At 39.9% G+C, this 17,748-nt stretch overlaps 1 protein-coding gene across 1 annotated transcript in view; it reads left to right on the top strand.

Moving 5' to 3' along the window:
* The window catches only part of NBAS (neuroblastoma amplified sequence), a 1,239,997-nt gene that overhangs the window by 79,445 nt on the left and 1,142,804 nt on the right, over positions 1-17,748 (top strand). Inside the window, exon 7 of the mRNA XM_029595926.1 lies at positions 16,960-17,093. Within this exon, the coding sequence (XP_029451786.1) occupies positions 16,960-17,093 (134 nt within the window). The remainder of the gene's footprint in view (positions 1-16,959; positions 17,094-17,748) is intronic.

Below are 17,748 nucleotides of genomic sequence, written 5' to 3'. Positions count from 1 at the left end.
GACGTTGGAATCTCTATAAAGAGGACTTGAAATTTGAGACTACGTTAATTACTCTCTCTTTGGCTGGTGAATTGAATACCTTTTTAATTATTATTTTCTTTTTTTCTGTCTCATATGATTTCACTTTCAAGTATTTTTCTTGAAATGTACGGGAAATATGCATTAAAAAAAAGCCTTAAATAAAATGTTATTTTATTGTGCGAGTAAACATTTTGGTTTTTTATTTCCCTTAACAGGTGATTTCCTAGAATTTTACACTACAGAAGACAAAATTTTATTTGTGAGGGTAATGGAAAGTCTGTATATGCAATTTCCTATTAGCATTGCTTTGGTTTATTAGACCAATAATGAGTAACGTTTAGCAGCACCATAACCACAGCTAAGTCTTAGACTGGGAGTTATGCCAGTGAACACAAAACAATTAATTTAGATGTTTCCTGTATAAAGAGTAGCTAGAAATGCTCTTAAACTTGATGTGCCCAAAATTGCAAGGTAGAAAAGTTTATGGTCAAATAAAATTTTTATTTAATGCATTTATAGACTGCTTCCCCAACCCTGAGAAGGCTGTTCAACACTTAAAAGAAAGCAGATCAGAGACCCTGTAGAGCTTGGAAAAATTGCAAAACACCTCAACACATGCCTTTTATTAGACCAGCTGCCACTTGGGATACTAGTTCATTATTGGCTTCATTGTAGTATGAGGACAAAGCTATGAGAGAGGCTAAACCACTACAAAGGAATAACAGATCAAAAAATGGTGACATTTTTGTGCAAGATAAGTAACTGTTGCAGTACACAATAGTGTTTATAAACAGAGGTAGATTTTCAAAGCAGCGCGCACGTGTCCATGTGCACGTGCCGATTTTATAAAATGCGGGCGCCGGTGTGAACATGTTATAAAATCGGATGGACACGTGCACATGTGTAGGCGGAGCACGTCGGGGGGGGGGGGGGGGGGTATTTTCATAAAATACGCGCAGCGATGCAGTTGGGCCTTCCCCAGTTCTCTCCCAGTCCACTCTAATAAAGGAGTGAACTGGAAGGGAACTTCCCTTCCCCCTACCTACACTTCCTCCCTCTTCCCCTCTTCTCCCCACCCCCTAAATCTAACCTACTTTTCCCTAAATTTTTAATTTTATTACTTAATGCTCCTCCGGAGCAGAAGCAAGTTACACACGCCGACCGACTGCCGGCACGTGCTTCCTGGAACAGCAGCTAATGGCCACTGTCCTGGCCAGCCTCCATCCCGTCCCTCCCTCCCTGCCTTTTTCAGGCCGAGCACTTGTACGCGTACCACGATTTACGCGCATGGCCGGGCCTGTTATAAAATGCGTGCTGCGTGCGCGAGGTCCAGCCACACACGTAAACCCCAGGTTTTATGCACGTAGGCCTTTGAAAATTTGGCCTAATGTAAACAAATGAACAAAATCAACAAAATCCCTGAATGTAATCCTCTTTGAAGTGCCAAAAAGCAGAATATAAAAATTAGATGAAGTCGAATAATATAAATGTGTTTATATAACCAAAAAACACAAAATAAACACAGGTTCTAAAAATTCAGATAACAGATCTGGTATGGCCATGTTTCAACATCATTGCCTGCTTTGGGGATAACATAAAAATAGTGGAAAAACAAAACCAATATAAGTGTGTGGGGAAAATAAAATTCATTCAGCAGTGCCAGTTAAAGAAGGTGGTAAAAATTGTCAGCATTTCTTTGCCTAAATTTTAAAAGTCCATGGTGATCACACAGGCATACAAATGTTTCATATCCAGTGCCCAAGCTTGAGTAAGTGAAATGTGCTGCTCCTGGGTGCTGTTGACAATGCTGCCTTATATGATCTGAGTGTTAAACTATTTGAAGAAATGGGAAATACCTTCAGTATACTTATAACAAAAGATAACAGCAAATATTTATTTATTTTATTTATTTAGCATTTTTATATACCGACTTTCCAATAACAGAATTACTGATCAATTCGGTTTACATTCTAAACAATAACATTGACAAGTAAATGTCTTACAATGAACAGGTCGATATAACTTGGATTAGTACATATGGGTTAATAACATAAGTAGAAGATACGGTGCCTAATGTAGACTAAATAAACAGTTGATAGTTATAAGACTGGGTTTTGATATTAGACTGCCAAAGTTCAAGTTAAAGTGTCAAATTATACCAAGATTGTTCTGGCCTAATAAGGTTGTGTTTAATTAAGGCAGTAATTTATATCTAAAGAGATTAAACCAGCCATTTTATGGCAGCAACTGCTGTTTGTTTAGCAGTCTGCTATATAACTATGTATAGTTGATTTCTGTCATGTATAGCCACTTGCTTCTGTGGATAAAACTCCTCAGAGTTCCTGTATTTATCTGTTGTTGCAAAGGATATTGCAATAGTCTTCCAAAGTGCAATCTTAGGTCTAGATTCATCATTTTGCTGTAAAATAGTAAAATATAACACCAGCGATTTAACAAAAAAAAAAAAAAAAAAAAAAAAGGTGTGTGTGTGTGTGTGTGCTTAGGGTAATTTTCCTGGTACCACATCGCATAGCTGTTTTACCACAATGCTTGTTAAATTTATTCTACGCATGCTATTTTCACATCACAAGTTGAGAAGTGCCCAGACAGGGTTTTAACTTTATCACATTTTGAGCTGCTGCCTAGAGAGAGAGAGAGAGAGAGAGAGAGAAAATCTTTATAAAGCTCTCATATAAGTAAACTATTTATATCACTGTAAGAGGGGGCAGCTAGTAGCTCAGGGTGAGGTTTTGGCGGTGGGCTAGGTTTTACATGCACAGTCAGAGGTATGAACAGCACAGTAGACAGACAGTGAAGATTTTATGTGATTTGGTGTGAAGAAAGGTACACTGATGAGATTTATACATTGTACTCTTGACCTAGCTTGATAGTAGCTAGATAGAGATTGAATCAAGGATAAATATCGCAAATCCTGTTTCGGGCAGAATGCACAGCAATAGCGTGCATTATGCTATTGCACGCAACGTTAAGCACCTCTTATTTTCATAAAGTCCGCCCAAACTCCTCCCATTTGACTAAATTTTTTAAATTTGCATATGCATCTTGTGATGCATTATTTATCGCGCGTTATGGCGTTATCGGCCTATCACCTGCGATAAGGCCCTAAAGCAATTTCATGAATGACCACCTTAGCTATGTGGAATCAAAATTTGATCATGGGAACAGAGAAGAGATAAGGATTTGTCAACAATACTGCATTGCAAGGCTAGGTCAAAGACATTTGAAACCTTTTAAAAATAATTTCATATGGGACATTTTATTTGCTGTTGGAGTATGAGAGAGTTTTTAAATTTTTTCCTACAGCCAATGCTCTATGATGTCATCCCAATGTCAATTCTTACCTTTTCCTCTGTTTTGTGTTTCTGGACTTTGGGGCCATCGTGGTGGCCCTCTACAAGAATTGTCAGAATAGAAAATTTAAATGTTGTTAGACTTCATCATTTCCATAGAAAGCCTTTGAATTGAAGAATAAAATCACTGCTGCCTGAATCCTCATCATTTTAAAATACAAATGTATCCTTTTGCACCCCAGCTTACCATGGCTATTTGAGTACAACACTTCTGGTTTTTGTATTAATAAGGTATTAATAAGGGTATTATAGTTATAGTGCCATAATGCTTCAACCAGCAAAGAGTAAATGACTAAATCATTGTAAGGATGTTCACATTGTTTTGAAAACAATTACAAAATTATGAGAATTCAGCAGGTAATTTTTTTTTAGACTGAGCTTTTAGAAGAAAATGGTAGTCTTTGTAAGGCTGTCTTTCAAAAGTGTACACAGTAAGCACCAAATTACTCACATTCAATGTCATGCAGCTGTTGCATACAGAAACATCTGTGACATTACACCCACATGGATCAATCTGATCCAGTAATTATAATTTAGAAACATGATGGCAGAAAAATACCATATGGCCCATCTAGTCTGCCCATCTGTCCAACTTATCTAGCCTTACAATTCTCATCTCTCCCTTAGAGATCCCCCCTGTGTTTATTCCATGCTTTCTTGAATCCAGATACAGTTTTTGTTTCTACCATGTTCACTGGGAGGCCGTTCCATTTGTCCACTACCCTCTGTGTAAAAATATATTACCTAAGATTATTCCTAAGGCTACATCCTTTCACCCTCATCCCACGACCCCTCGTTCTTGAGCCTCTTTTCTGTTGAAAGACATTCAATTATTGTAAGTACTTCCCAGCAGGACTTACTGTAAGGGCCTGATTTACTAAGACTTTTCTTCCATTTTGTGTCTGGGAAAAAATGCTTACTGAGGCTCAAATTTTGTACTTGAGGCAATGGAGGCTGAAGTGACTTCCCTAAGGTGACAAGGAATGGCAGTGGGATATGAGACCTAGTTTTCCTGGTTTGCAGCCCATTGCTGTAACCACTAAGCTATGCCTCTACACCAACTTGTGATATGGCTCCAACCATGTCTGTGCTCAGGGAAGTTTACAGGGGAGCAGCTTGAATGATTTGACTTGAAGAAATATAACTGATTACAGAGAGGATGTTACTACTTGCTGTGTGTTCTTCTGAAACATAAGAGTAGTACTCAGAGGATACAGTTTCCTTGAAGTGGTTTGTTAGTCTATCCTAGTAGCGTAGTGTTTAGTGCTCAGTTGGGATCTGCCAAGTGAGGGACTAGAGCAGAGCCTCGCTACATATTTGTTTAGTGTCTTGGGTGAGTACTATTCTTATAGTGACTGTTAGTGATCTGTTTGAACCTCATTGGACGTAACTACAGAGGTCATGGTTCTTACACTGAAGTACACTAGGTTGCTTCAATATCTTGATTTTTATATGGTGCAGGATATGGGAGGGAAAATACTGGAGACTGCTTTAAATGAATTACTGAATAAGAAGGAGGAGGGCAAAGGAGAAATACTTTGCAGGGAAGATGAAGATGATAAAGAAGACCAATGACTAGATGGGACCAAAAAAAGATTGAATTTGAGAGTAAAGGTTGGTATTGAGATTTGGTTAAAGAATTATTTGACTGTTAAAAGTAACAAAGCAACAATATATTTTACAAATATCAGTTTGCATGTTGGCTATATTTTCTGCTGATTGGATCTTAATACTAATACTTTTTAGATTTTATTTCTTATCATTTTGCACATTTGGGAGCTAAGTTTATAATTAAATGTTTATTGAAGAGTCAGAAACAATACAACAGCTTTGAAATGAACAAAAAAAAAAAAAAATCATTGCTACAATACAATTGCATAGACTAAAATATCTTTTTTTCCTAGTCCCATCCCCTCACCTCAGAGGTAAGATCATAAAGGAGGCATATAAAGAAACCACTATACCTAATATGGCTTGATTGAAGCCATCCTACCCTCTATGCACATCCCCTCTACAAAATAAAACAATCAGAAAAAAAAAGTCCTTTAGTCACAGTTACCATCAGCAACACAAGAGAATTACATGTCGAGTATTAATTAGGTGTCTCTGTGCTCTAGAGGGCAATGACTGAAAATAATTTTCTTCAAGTTTGGAAACTTTATTTTTTTTGCCTTCAAACCCCTTCCTGTAAGTGACTATTTTCCCATCTATATTACTGTAAATATCACATTTCTCCATTATGTATAAGAGGAGGATTCCAACGTACATTACTTTACCAATATACATTTCCCCCCAAAAGAAAAGCTTTCCTTAGAAAAAGTTTTATAATACTATCATCTTGAAATGAATTGGGGAAAAATGTTAAAACGTACTAAGAACATAAACAGTTGTCATATTGGGTCAGCCCAGCATCTTGTTTCCAGCTGTGGCTAATCCAGGTTACAAGTACCTGGCAAGTACCTAAACATTAAATACATTCCATGCTATTAAAGCTCATAATAAACAATGGCTGTTTCCCCTAATCAACTTAATAGCAGTTGATGGACTCCTTCAGGATTTTATCCAAACCTTTTTTTAAACCCAGCTACACTAACTTCCCTAACCACATCCTCTGGCAATGAATTCCAGCGCTTAATTGTGCGTTGTCAAAAAGATTTTTCTCCAATTTGTTTTCATTATTCTACTTGCTAACTTTATGGATTGCCTCCTAGTCCTTGTATTATCTGAAACAGTGAAGAATCAAGCCCTTTCATGATTTTATAGACTATTATTAATTCACCCTTCAGCTGTCCCTTCTCCAAGCTGAACAGCCCTAACCTTTTTGGCCATTCCACCCCCTTTATCATTTGGTCGCCCTTCTGAGTACTTTCTCTTTTTTGAGATGCTGCAACCAGAATTGCACACAGTACTCATGGTGTGGTATTACCATGGAGAGATATAGAGGCATTATGACATTCTCAGTTTTGTTCACCATTCTTTTCCTAATAATTTCTAACATTATTTGCTTTTTTAACTGCCATGGCACAGTGAGCCAACAATTTCAATGTATTATTCACTATGATGCCTAGATCATTTTCCTGGGTGGTAGCTCCTAATATGGAACCTAACATCATAGTAACTACAGCATGGGTTATTTTTCCCCGAAAAGCATCACCTTACATATAGGGAAAAATGGAATGGCCACTCTTATTTCCTTCAAAAAGTATACAACATGATACCAAAAGATTTTAACAGAAGTATACTCCCAGAAATAAATGATTTAGGGTTCCTACATGCAAATTCCATTTCACCAATGTCAAATGCTATAATCTTAGCCTTATAGACTATTTGTCACAAGTAATGCACTCTTCCAGAATTCATAATAAGTTTCTGTTAATGTAATATTGTATCTACTGGGGGTCTGTAAAGACAGTTTTGTACAGAATTTGAGTTTTTAAGATCTGGAATGTTGTCTCTTTGATCTAAGGCTTGATATCTTAAGTTTTGTCCTGATCATTTGGAATTAGCAGATCCTCCATTTTGCTGGCATATGGTTCTTTCAGGCTCTCCACTCGCAGTGAAGAAATATAAAGTCCTGTGTCCCCAAAACTGGGAGATATGCGCACAAGTTGGGCTTGGTGCGCACCGAGTGGATTTTATGAACTGCCAGGATATGTGCCTAAATGCTGCTGTGTGCACAAAGAAAAAGTTTCCAAAAAGTGAGGTGGGGTATGGTCTGGGCGGGCCATGGACGTTCCGGGATTCAAAAGTTAGAATTTGCGTGTACATAAGTACATGCACTGGCACGCACCAGGCTCCCCTGCCGCATGACTTGACTTCTGCTATGAATGACATGTAAATAATAAAGGGAAAAAATAATTGACTGATCAGTGTTTGGCTTTTTTTTTTTTTTTTTTTAAATGGTTATGGCTAACTAGAGGAAAGGGAGGCTATTAAATTAGGGGGTTTGGAAATCCTATCCCATAACTAGGTGAACAGGGGGACAAACTGGGAAAACTAGCAGTGCCATCGGCGTGCGTCTCTTATAACATTTTCCCACTTACGCGGTAGAAGCGGGATTTCCGCGCACGTGTGAGCATTCATTTAAAATTGAGTGCACTTGTATGCATGTCTAAGCTATTTTATAACAATCATGCATATGTTATAAAATGACTGCGTCTGTGGGTACTGGCCAGTGAACGTGTTCACATGTGTGCCAGCGTGCCTGTTTAAAAGTTATTGTCCCAGTGCTTAATTTGAAGGAGTACAAAGAGATTACCATTTGATAAACCATATTGAATTCTCAATTTCTGAAATATTTTGTTTTCCTTCCTCATCCAACAAGTGAACAAGTAGAGTAATTTAATAATGTCATCCTTGGAATCCCAATCCTGGAAAATACTACTCTCCATCCCTGGTATAAAAGCAGCATTACCTTTAATGGGAATAAAAGCAGATTTATGAGAATCACATTTCAATTTAGAACGCACAAATTGCCAAGCCTTTTGCACTGAAAACAGCAAACAATTCTTTACCCATAAGGGCAATTTATTATGCTCAGCATGAAGAATATATTTGAAATGAAAAGGCTTAAACAAATAAAATTCCAGGTCTCTTATAATATAGTGAGACAGATCATAGAGCCAATCCCATAAGTGTCTCATGGCACAAGCCAAGTTATATGATCTCAAATTAGGGAGACATAATCTGCCTTGATTTATTGGATGTGTAAGTATGTGAAGTTTTAGCTTCTATTTCCTTCTACCCCCATAAATATTTACTTAGGAGCTTATTGACTGGCTTAAAAATTTTTTTTTTAATTTAGATTTTATATTCTGCTTTTCGCACTTTTTTTCAGCACTTTTTATTCATAATTAGTGGCAGAGCCTGAAAAAACTTTCATCCATTTTGGGAGGTGAACCATTTCAAAGAGAAAAATGTGGCCTAATAGTGACAGAGGTTAAGTAATCCCCCTTTCCAGCAATTGAGCCTCCAATAGTAAAGGGGAGATATTTGCATTATACATTCCTTTAAGATCACTAGGAGTAAACACACCCAGATATTTATCTGTGGCCCACTGTAGTTGTCATATAAAGGTAATGCCTGAGAGTTGTCATATTTTAATTTCCTGTCAAAAGAGCCAAAATTTTTCACCTGCCAAGCTTTAGAAATTATTTGTTAAGGATTTGTGAGAAAAAAAATAACAAATCCTCAGTGAAGGTTGCAAGTTTAAAACATTTAGAACCTATGTAATTCTTAGAATACTTTCATTTTTCTGATTTGTCTTTAACAAAGATTCTAAAAATAGCAAGAAGGGAGAAGGGGGAAAGAGGGCATCGCTATCAGGTATCCCTAGCGAGTTTGATTTCCTGTGATATCACCCCATTAACTAATATACTGCCTCTAGGGGCATTATGTAATGCTATCAAAGCTTTAAGAAAGTATCCATGAAACTCCAGGTGCTCAATAGTTCAAATCAGATAACCCCAGGGAACTCTATCAGAAGGTTTCCAGCATCAAAACTGATTAAACGTGGTGAATTGTACCTTGCCTACAGTATTCCATGGATGCAAGAAGGCTTCATATGTTTTTCCACTGGATATCTTCCTTTTACAGCCTGAGATTCTTCATTTAGGGGTCGATTTTTAAAACGAGCGTGCTGATTTTATAACATGTGTGCTCTGGTGCGCACATATAAAATCAGATGGCTACGCATGCATACGCGCTGGATTTTAAAATCCGTTTGCATATGGGGGGGGGGGCGCGAATTTTCCCTAAATGCGTGTGGCGACGCAATCGAGCCTCCCCCAGTTCTCTCCCAGACCGCTCCAATTAAGGAGCAGACTGGGAGGGAACTTCCCTAACTCCTTGCCTAACCTTCCTTCCTCCTTCCCCTCTCCCCTCTCCCATCTCCACCCCGACCCTTAACACCTACCCAGCTACCACCATTTTTTTTTTTTTTTAAATTTTTCTACTTACAGCTCCGTAGCAGAAGCAAGTTATGCTTGCTGGCCGGCTGCCAGTGCGCGTTTCCCGGGGACAGCTTACAATGGTACAGTCCTGGCCTGCTCCCCAACCCCCCTGGAGAGGCCCGACACTTGTGCACGTAGCGGTGCACGCAAGGCCCAGCCACATGTGTAAACCCCGTATTTTACGCATGTGGGCCTTTGAAAATTTGGGCATTAGTGAGTAGAGTATCTCTGCCAAATGATCATCCTAAATCTTAGCCATTAGTTTAATATCATTATTTATTCAAAGAAATACAGTGATAGGATTGAGAAAATTTAGGGTCCTTCCCAACTTTAGTAATAACAATTAAAACCTTCACAAATTCTCCCTCAGTTTTCCCAGATTGAAGTGGAGGAGTAGCCTAATGGTTAGAGCAGCAGGCTGCGAACCAGGTTTCAAATCCCACTGCTGATCCTTGTGACTTTGGGCAAGTCACTTCACCCTCTGTTTCCTCGGGTATAAACTTAGCAGTAGATTTTTAAAGAAGGGAGCGTGGATCCATGTGCGTGCCGATTTTATAATATGCCTTTGCTAGCGCGCGCATGTTATAAAAGCGGCGGGCCGTGCACATAAGGGGGATAGATTTTAGAAAATTTTGCGTGGCGATGAGAACGGAGTGGACTGGGAGGGAACTTCCTACCCTCCTGCCCATACTCCCTCCCTCTTCTCCTGTCCTTCCCACCCCCTAAACCCTTTACCCATCCTTTTATTAATTTTATTTCGTTGCTTACTGCTCCATTGGATCAGTAGCAACTTGCACGCACTGGCATTCCCTTCCCTGGTACTGCGGCAAATGACCGCTATAACAGCCTTCTCCAGCCCCTTCTCCCCCCCCCCCCAGACTGCCCCTTTATCTGGGCCCAGCACTTCGGCACGTAATGGGGTTATGCGCGTGGCTGGGTCCCTTAGAAGATGTGTGCAGCGCGCACAAGACCCAGCCACGTGCTTAATCCCTGTTTTTTACGTTCATGGGGGATTAAAAATATGACCGTTAGATTGTACATCTCTGAGGATAGGGAAATACTTCAGTACCTGAATGTAATCTCTTTTGAAGTGCCAAAAAGCAGAATTTAAATAATATTGAACAATAGAATCAAAAAGTCTACCCCAGGGCAGTATAAGATGGCCACAAAGCATCTTATGGGAATTCAGTACAAAACCTGTCTGGACCTGGGATCTTGAGAAAACTTTTGAGTTTTTGATAGTTACAATAATTTCATGTGTGGAAGTAGGTTCCTTAGGTAAGCCTGAGTTTTCAAAAAAAAAAAAAAAAAATTCCACTTCAGCATCCAATTAATTGCATTTTCCACATAAAGAGAAGAATATTATTCCTGAAATATAGAACAGATATTTATTAGAAGTAACTAATTTTTCATCGCCATCTTTCATAGTAAGGATATATGCTTAGCACTCTCCCGTCTCCTGATTAAGTTTGCCAGAAGTTCCCTCGGCATATATTACTAAATCTAAATAAACAATGTTTAAAATAGGTAATATAGGTAATATATCTCCTAGCCCATGTTCACAGTACTAATATAGGCATATGGGTAGATGGATCTTTAGTCAAAAAGTTTGTCCTTCAATTATTTTTCCATGTGTGAAATGGCACTTTTAATCTTTTTTTTTTCTCACATAGAAGTAGATTTTAAAAGCCTTGTGTGCACAAAAACGGCTACATACGTGCGCGCGTAAGTGGGCCGCATGGGAGCTATACAAATTTTAAATAGCCGGGAAGGGCGCATATACTTTAATGTGATTGTTACAATTTTCATTGCTTACAATGTCTAAATTTCTTTAATGTCAATTTTACAATAAATACCTCTGAATGTCTGTAACAACTCCTAACCCAAACTCACCCTGAATCAGTGCCCCCTTACTATGCTCCATGTATTGATTGTCATAAAGAGGCGTGCACTTTCTCTCTCTCAGCACACACAAGATGTGTATAAAACTGCAGACATATGCATGTGAAGAGTATTTTATAACCTGCATGTATACTTTCTAAAATAGCACGTATCTTTGGGTACAGTGAGATAGGTGCGTTTATAGGTGCATGCACGGCCCTTTTAAAATCTACCTGATAGGAGGTAATTTCTCCTCCTTATAACTGCTTTAGCTGTTTCTCACTATAAAACTGGGCAACTCATGCCCTAAATTAAACTCAAGGAATGCCTTCCGTTTTAACTATATATTACTTAAATTTATCATGTTCATTAAGAATAGGAGGGAATCTCCACACTCCACTCTGCCCTCTCAAATCTCTCCATTCCAGGTCTACCCAAATCAAGTGATCTGAGAATCAGAAACAATAGATCTGGAAATTAGCAAATGGTCAAATCTTATTTGGATACCAGGAGCCCTAGAAAGTTGAGTATAATCATGCTCAGTGGGGTGTAAGGTACCTCTTTTGCCATATTTAAATTTTCATAAGCTAATTTAAATGATTTATCCATTTGAGGATTATGATCAATTAAAATCCCTCCTCCCCAGTATAAGCATGGAGCCTATATAGCATAAAAATTTATTCCTGAGAGAAGCAAAACAAAATGTGTGATTATAATTATTCGGAGCGTAGAGATTACATAACATTAATGGGAAGTTCCTGATTTTTCCCTTCAACAGAATAAAATGCTGAATCTGGGTCCTTTGAAATTTGTTTACTATTAGAAGGTATCTTTTTATGGAATAAAATTGCTACCCCTGCATTGCGTGTACTCAAGGATGTAAAAATCTCACCCACCCAATATCTCTCTAATTTCAAATGGTGTGATACCCTTTGAGCGGTCTAGGACTGTGGTAGGCCGGAGAACAGACCAGGCTGGAATCTGGTCTGCTTTTCAACAGTTTATTTACAGAATTGTGTAACAGAACAGCAGATGAAAATGGCTGCTTACCTCAGCAGACTGACAGGCAAAAGAAAACATCTAAAACAGACGCAGCATTTGATTACAGCTTCCTTCATCTTCCTGGGGCCTCTGTCTCTCTTTCAGGGCCTCACCTTTTTATCCCCTGGTTCAGGGAAACGCCCCCCACCTGAGGATCCTTTTCCTGTCTGTCTTAAGGTGGATCGGGCCAGATAGCTGGAGCCGGTCCTTTAAGGTCGTCTGAGGCTTTCTGTCATGTACTCTAACACAGTTGGGTATCAACTAAATGAGTTTCACAGGCAATTATGGTATCGGCATGTTGCTTCTGTAATACTTTGTAATATTTTGCATCTTTGAATTGGTGTGCTGATGCCTGCAACCTTCCATTAAATACAGCACAATTTATGTTCAACCATTATTTCCCAACAGGCAAAGAAGAAAAACAATTTTACAATTCTAGAGACAGTAAATGAGGCCCCTCTACCTAGCCCCCACTTATCAAACATAAAATTGTCACTAAAAATAAGAGAACTTGCCCCCACAGAAACAAACTAATTCAAACGTTTCCTACCCCTTCCACACTGTGTCCTGAAATTCAAAAATACTAATCGCCCTTCTCCTGCTACCCACCCAACCCTTCCCTGTGTTCTTGGTCCAGTGATTCACAGTATTAAGATGGCAAAACTCAATTCACCCTCTTCTGTCCAGATGACAAAAAAAATCACAGATTAAAGTCTCAACGTAGCAATTCATTGTCACCACTCCAACTATCTGTCTCACTCTTTCCGCTATCTATCAGCACATAGGGCTCCACAGGAATTACATGAGCACACAGGTAGATTATACTTGGCTACCACCTAATACCAAGCACTAATCTTCTATCAACAGTAGTAATCATCAAACAAATATAAAGTATCCACACATCTGAAATCCAAGGGTTCTAGGCAGAATGTCTCTCATTCCATTTCAAAAAATCAAGTGTAAATGATATATGCCACCATCTGGTTAAAAGGTCCAGCATGGCACATCTTGCAAACTAACACCATATAGTACTCAAATATGCAGTTATGCATATCAATTTTTTCAGGGAATAAAAAAAGAAAGAAGAAAAATGTGTTTTAGGTATACTTCAGGAAGTAAGACAAATCAAACACTGGCATCTCCCCAGGGACATCAGAGTTATCTTCTAGTTATCCCTTGATAGGGCAGTCTGGGATGTCTGAGCTCAGCAGCTTGTCTCTCACAGTGGTCAACCTATATCAAGAGGAAGTACCCAACAAATCCAAATTAAATCCATTCCTCCTCGATCTCTCTTGGAAGTAAGACATGGTGAGCCTCCAAGTTTACCTGGCTAAGGACTGTTAATGGACCTGTTCTCCTGAAGCTTGTCCAAACCTTGACCACATCTCTTGGCAAATAGATTTAGAGTGGTGGAATAGGCTAGGCAAAAATAATGTTCAAAATCTTTAAACACTAAAGGGTATATTTTAAAAGGGTGCGCGCACTACCCGGCACACACACATGTACGCCTGATTTTATAACTTGTGCGCGCAAGGGGGTGCACAATTATGCACCTTGAGCGTGCCAAGCCACGCTGCCTTCCCACATTCCCTTCCCCTAGCCTGACCTTCCTACCCCTTCCTCTAACCCCCCCTGACTTTTATCTTACCTTTTGCACCTGCCGCCGGGCAGGTACAAGTTGCACGAGTCGGCAGCCTGTCGGCACGTGATCCTTCGACACAGCAGTAATGGCAGCTGTGGCGGAGGCCTCTGGCCCTGCCCCTGGACCGCCCCTTTTTGCAAGACCCGGGACTTGCGCGTGTCGCTGGGCCTTTTTAAAATAGGCCCGACGCACGTAACCCCCCCCCCCCCCCAATGCTCGTAGGGCTTTTAAAATCCGGCCCTAAGGAGGTAATTTTCAAAAGGATTTATACACAGTAAATTGGGTTTTTTGCACTTAAATACACTTTGACAATTTCTACTTTTACACCCGTAACTCTTTTGAAAATTCATTCCATGGGGCTGAATTGTCAAGATTTTACGCACGTAAATGCACTTTTGAAAATTGCTACAATATATGCTACTTATACCCACGTAACACCTTTTTTTTAAATTACCTCCTAATATTTTCACAGGAATGAGAGAGTATTAGAAATTGCAAAAAAATGGGGCTTGGCACAATGGTTTTAACTGCCCACTAAATTACCTTAAAATTAAGGTAATACATACAGTCTTAAGTACATAAGTATAGATTTTAAAACGTGGGCACACGTGTCCATGTGTGCTCGCTATCTGGCATGCGCACATGGACGCACCGATTTTATAACATGCGTGCACCGGTGTGGGCTGCACGCATGTGCCGGATTTTATAATCTATGCTCATATGTGTGGGCGTCGCGCGCAAGGGGGGGGGGGCTAAAATATGTAAATTTGTGCAGCGACGAGGTCAGGATGCCCCCAGTTCCCTCCCAGTCCGCTCCAATTTAGGAGCGGACTGGGAGGGAACTTTCCTACCCCCTACCCTAACCTCCCTTCCCCTTCCCCCTCTCCTCCTCACCCTCTAAATTGTTTGGTTTTTTTTTTTAAAACCGGCTGGCGTTCGAGGTTCTGGGACAGCGATGAATGGCGCTGTCCTGCCCCGCTCCGCCCATCCCCGCTCCCCGGCCTGCCCATTTGTCAGGGCCCGGCACTAATGCGCGTATCGCCACTTAAGCGCGTGGCTGGGCCTTTTTTAAAATGCATTCAGCACGTGGCCATATGCATAAGTGGTGATTTCTACGCGCGTGGCCCATTTAAAATCCGGCTGATAATGTTTATGACTGGTTCCATGATTCTGTTAGCCCTATGTCCATCATTGCTGCCAGTAATAGTATTTTGAAAGTGAAACTTTTGAGTCTCTGTATTTATTTTGTGGTGTGCCCCTAACTTGCATGCTAAAAATATGAAATGATGGCCCCTAAATAAGTGCAACTAGGTTAAATCTAAATGTTTGTATCATCAAAAGTGAAGTTCAGTGTGCAGCAGTGGACAAAAAAGAAAATAGAATGCTAGAAATTATTTGGAAAGGAATAAAGAATAAAACTGAGGACTAAATACCTCTATACAAATCTGTGGTCAGATCACACCTTGAGTTAGTATATGTGGTACTGGTCACACCATTTCAAATAAGATGTAGCAGAACTAGAAAAGGTATAGAGAAGAGCAGGCAGTCGATCCAACTCTGTCTCCTTTGATAAAAATACACTTGGAGTTGTGGTGGGCAAGCAGACCCTGTCTAATTAGTTGGCAGGCTGTATTGCTTTCTGCTTGAGGGCAGAGTGAAAGCGCACTCAGTGAAAGCTATGGCAGCTTCAGTAGCACGCTTCCAGGCAGTTCCTGTTGCTGAAATCTGTAAGGCCGCAACGTGGAGTTCCTGCCACACCTTCGCAGCCCATTACTGTCTGGATAAGGACGGTCGACAGGACAGCGTCTTTGGCCAGTCTGTCCTCCATAACCTGTTTCCAGTGTGAGACCCCAACTCTCCCTACCCTAGGGCCCAGTATGAGGTTCAGATTGCCCCTGTTGTTATCAACAGCACCCCTGTTGTTGTGCCTGTTGCAGTTTATTGGGTGCTTGATGGCCTATGGTGTTCCGGGGGCAGCCTGCAGCTTGGTATTTACCCATCTGTGAGTATTACCATCCTGCTTATGCTGGGAGAAAGCAGAGTTGCTTACCTGTAACAGGTGTTCTCCCAGGACAGCAGGGTGTTAGTCCTCATGAAACCTGCCTGCCACCCCGCCGAGTTGGGTTCGCCTACGTTTTGATGTTTTTTGCTCGTATTTTTTCTGCTTTGAAACAAGACTGAAGGGGTACCCCATGTGGTCATTGGGTTGGTGGCATGCTCAGTGTGACAGTCAAAGTTCTGATGTCACCTATCTGTGAGGACTAACATCCTGCTGTCCTGGGACAACACCTGTTACAGGTAAGCAACTCTGCTTTATAGAGAGGATAGTAAATGCATAATATAGCCTCCCAGTGAAGGTGTTGGAGAGAAACAGATAAGTATGAGAAAAAAATGTGAAGCTTGCTGGGCAGACTGGATGGGCCATTTGGTCTTCTTCTGCCGTCATTTCTATGTTTCTATCTGAGTTCAAGAAAACCTGGAATAAATACAAGGGATCTCTAAGGAAATGATGAGAATTTTAATGCTAAATTAATTGGACAGATGTGCAGATTAGATGGGTTATACAGCCTTTTTCTGCTGTCATGTTTCTAGGGAAAAACACTGGGTGGTTTATAAATGTAGGTTTATGGCTCTGTTGCCCAGTAGAGGACAGTTTGTATTGAGTTAGGAGGATTAGGAGCAGCAGAAAACAGCCAAGTGAAAACAAACAAAAAGAAAAGTTTCTGCTCACTTTTATATATAATTCATTTTTATTTTACAAGTGTAGACTTTATGTCCTGATATATTTTTGTTTTAGTTGGTTTCTTGTCAGCAATGTTGATTTTGTAATGTTTCTAGCCTTGGGAATACTGTAGTATCAAGGTTAGCATTCATTCCTTTGTCTACAGAGGTGGAAGTAGTGTGTAGTGCGGGAATTCAATGATTCTGCTTAATCTTATTTTATTGAAGAAGTTAATGCTTATGCAGTATTTGATTATTGAAGGTGAAAGGTTAACTTGTTTTCAATGTTATGGGATAAGTGAGCATTTGTGTGTGGCTTTTTTTTTTGTAGTTCCAAAAGACCCTAATCCTCACTGGAGGAGGGTAGCCTGGAGCCATGACTGCACACTGCTTGCCTATACAGAAAGTACTGGAACTGTGCGATTGTTTGATCTCATGGGTAGCGAGCTCTTTGTCATTCCACCGGTATGTATCTTTTCTTATAAGATAATACATGTGCATGGGAATTAGATATGTGTGTATTTCCTTATTTGTATATGACCTTTTTAAAGCAGCAATGTCTTCAACTAGCCGCAGAAGTGAATCTTGCAGCAAATAGACTGCAGAGAAATAGTGTCTTCATGAAGAACAGAATAATAAAGTTAATATCAGAGTTTAAGTAGATCAATTAACTGGGTGCAGTAAAAATGCTAGCAGTGAGATAGGGCATCTTTTATTACTTCTCAGTGACTCTTATGAAACTTGTCAGCTTTTAAAAAGTGCTCAGTTGGTAAGCTGGCCTTTTAAGAGACATGTAAGAAAAGCAAATGGTTGTTGTCACAGCTCTCTGACTGTCATTTTCTCTAAGACCATTTTACTTCTCTGAAGACAACAGGATCAACAGTCACACAAGTGGGTCTTATGACTAGCATTTGCACCAAGTAGAATGTCTTCCAGAGCTTTCTGATGAAGACTTGCAAAGTCTTTCGGAGCATATGAATGATTTGCTGTGTGCCCTCAGCCCTATTGCTACTTCTGTTTTGTCTGCCATTTTTGTCTGATGTCAGCTGATTGTATGATGTCAGAATGTCATCAAATGTCTGTATGATGTCAGAATGTCATCAGACTGTAAGATAGCTGT

This window comes from Rhinatrema bivittatum, chromosome 3 (genome assembly GCF_901001135.1).
Source record: "Rhinatrema bivittatum chromosome 3, aRhiBiv1.1, whole genome shotgun sequence".
In the NCBI taxonomy this organism is placed as follows: domain Eukaryota; kingdom Metazoa; phylum Chordata; class Amphibia; order Gymnophiona; family Rhinatrematidae; genus Rhinatrema; species Rhinatrema bivittatum.
This window is presented reverse-complemented; position numbering and strand designations above follow the sequence as displayed.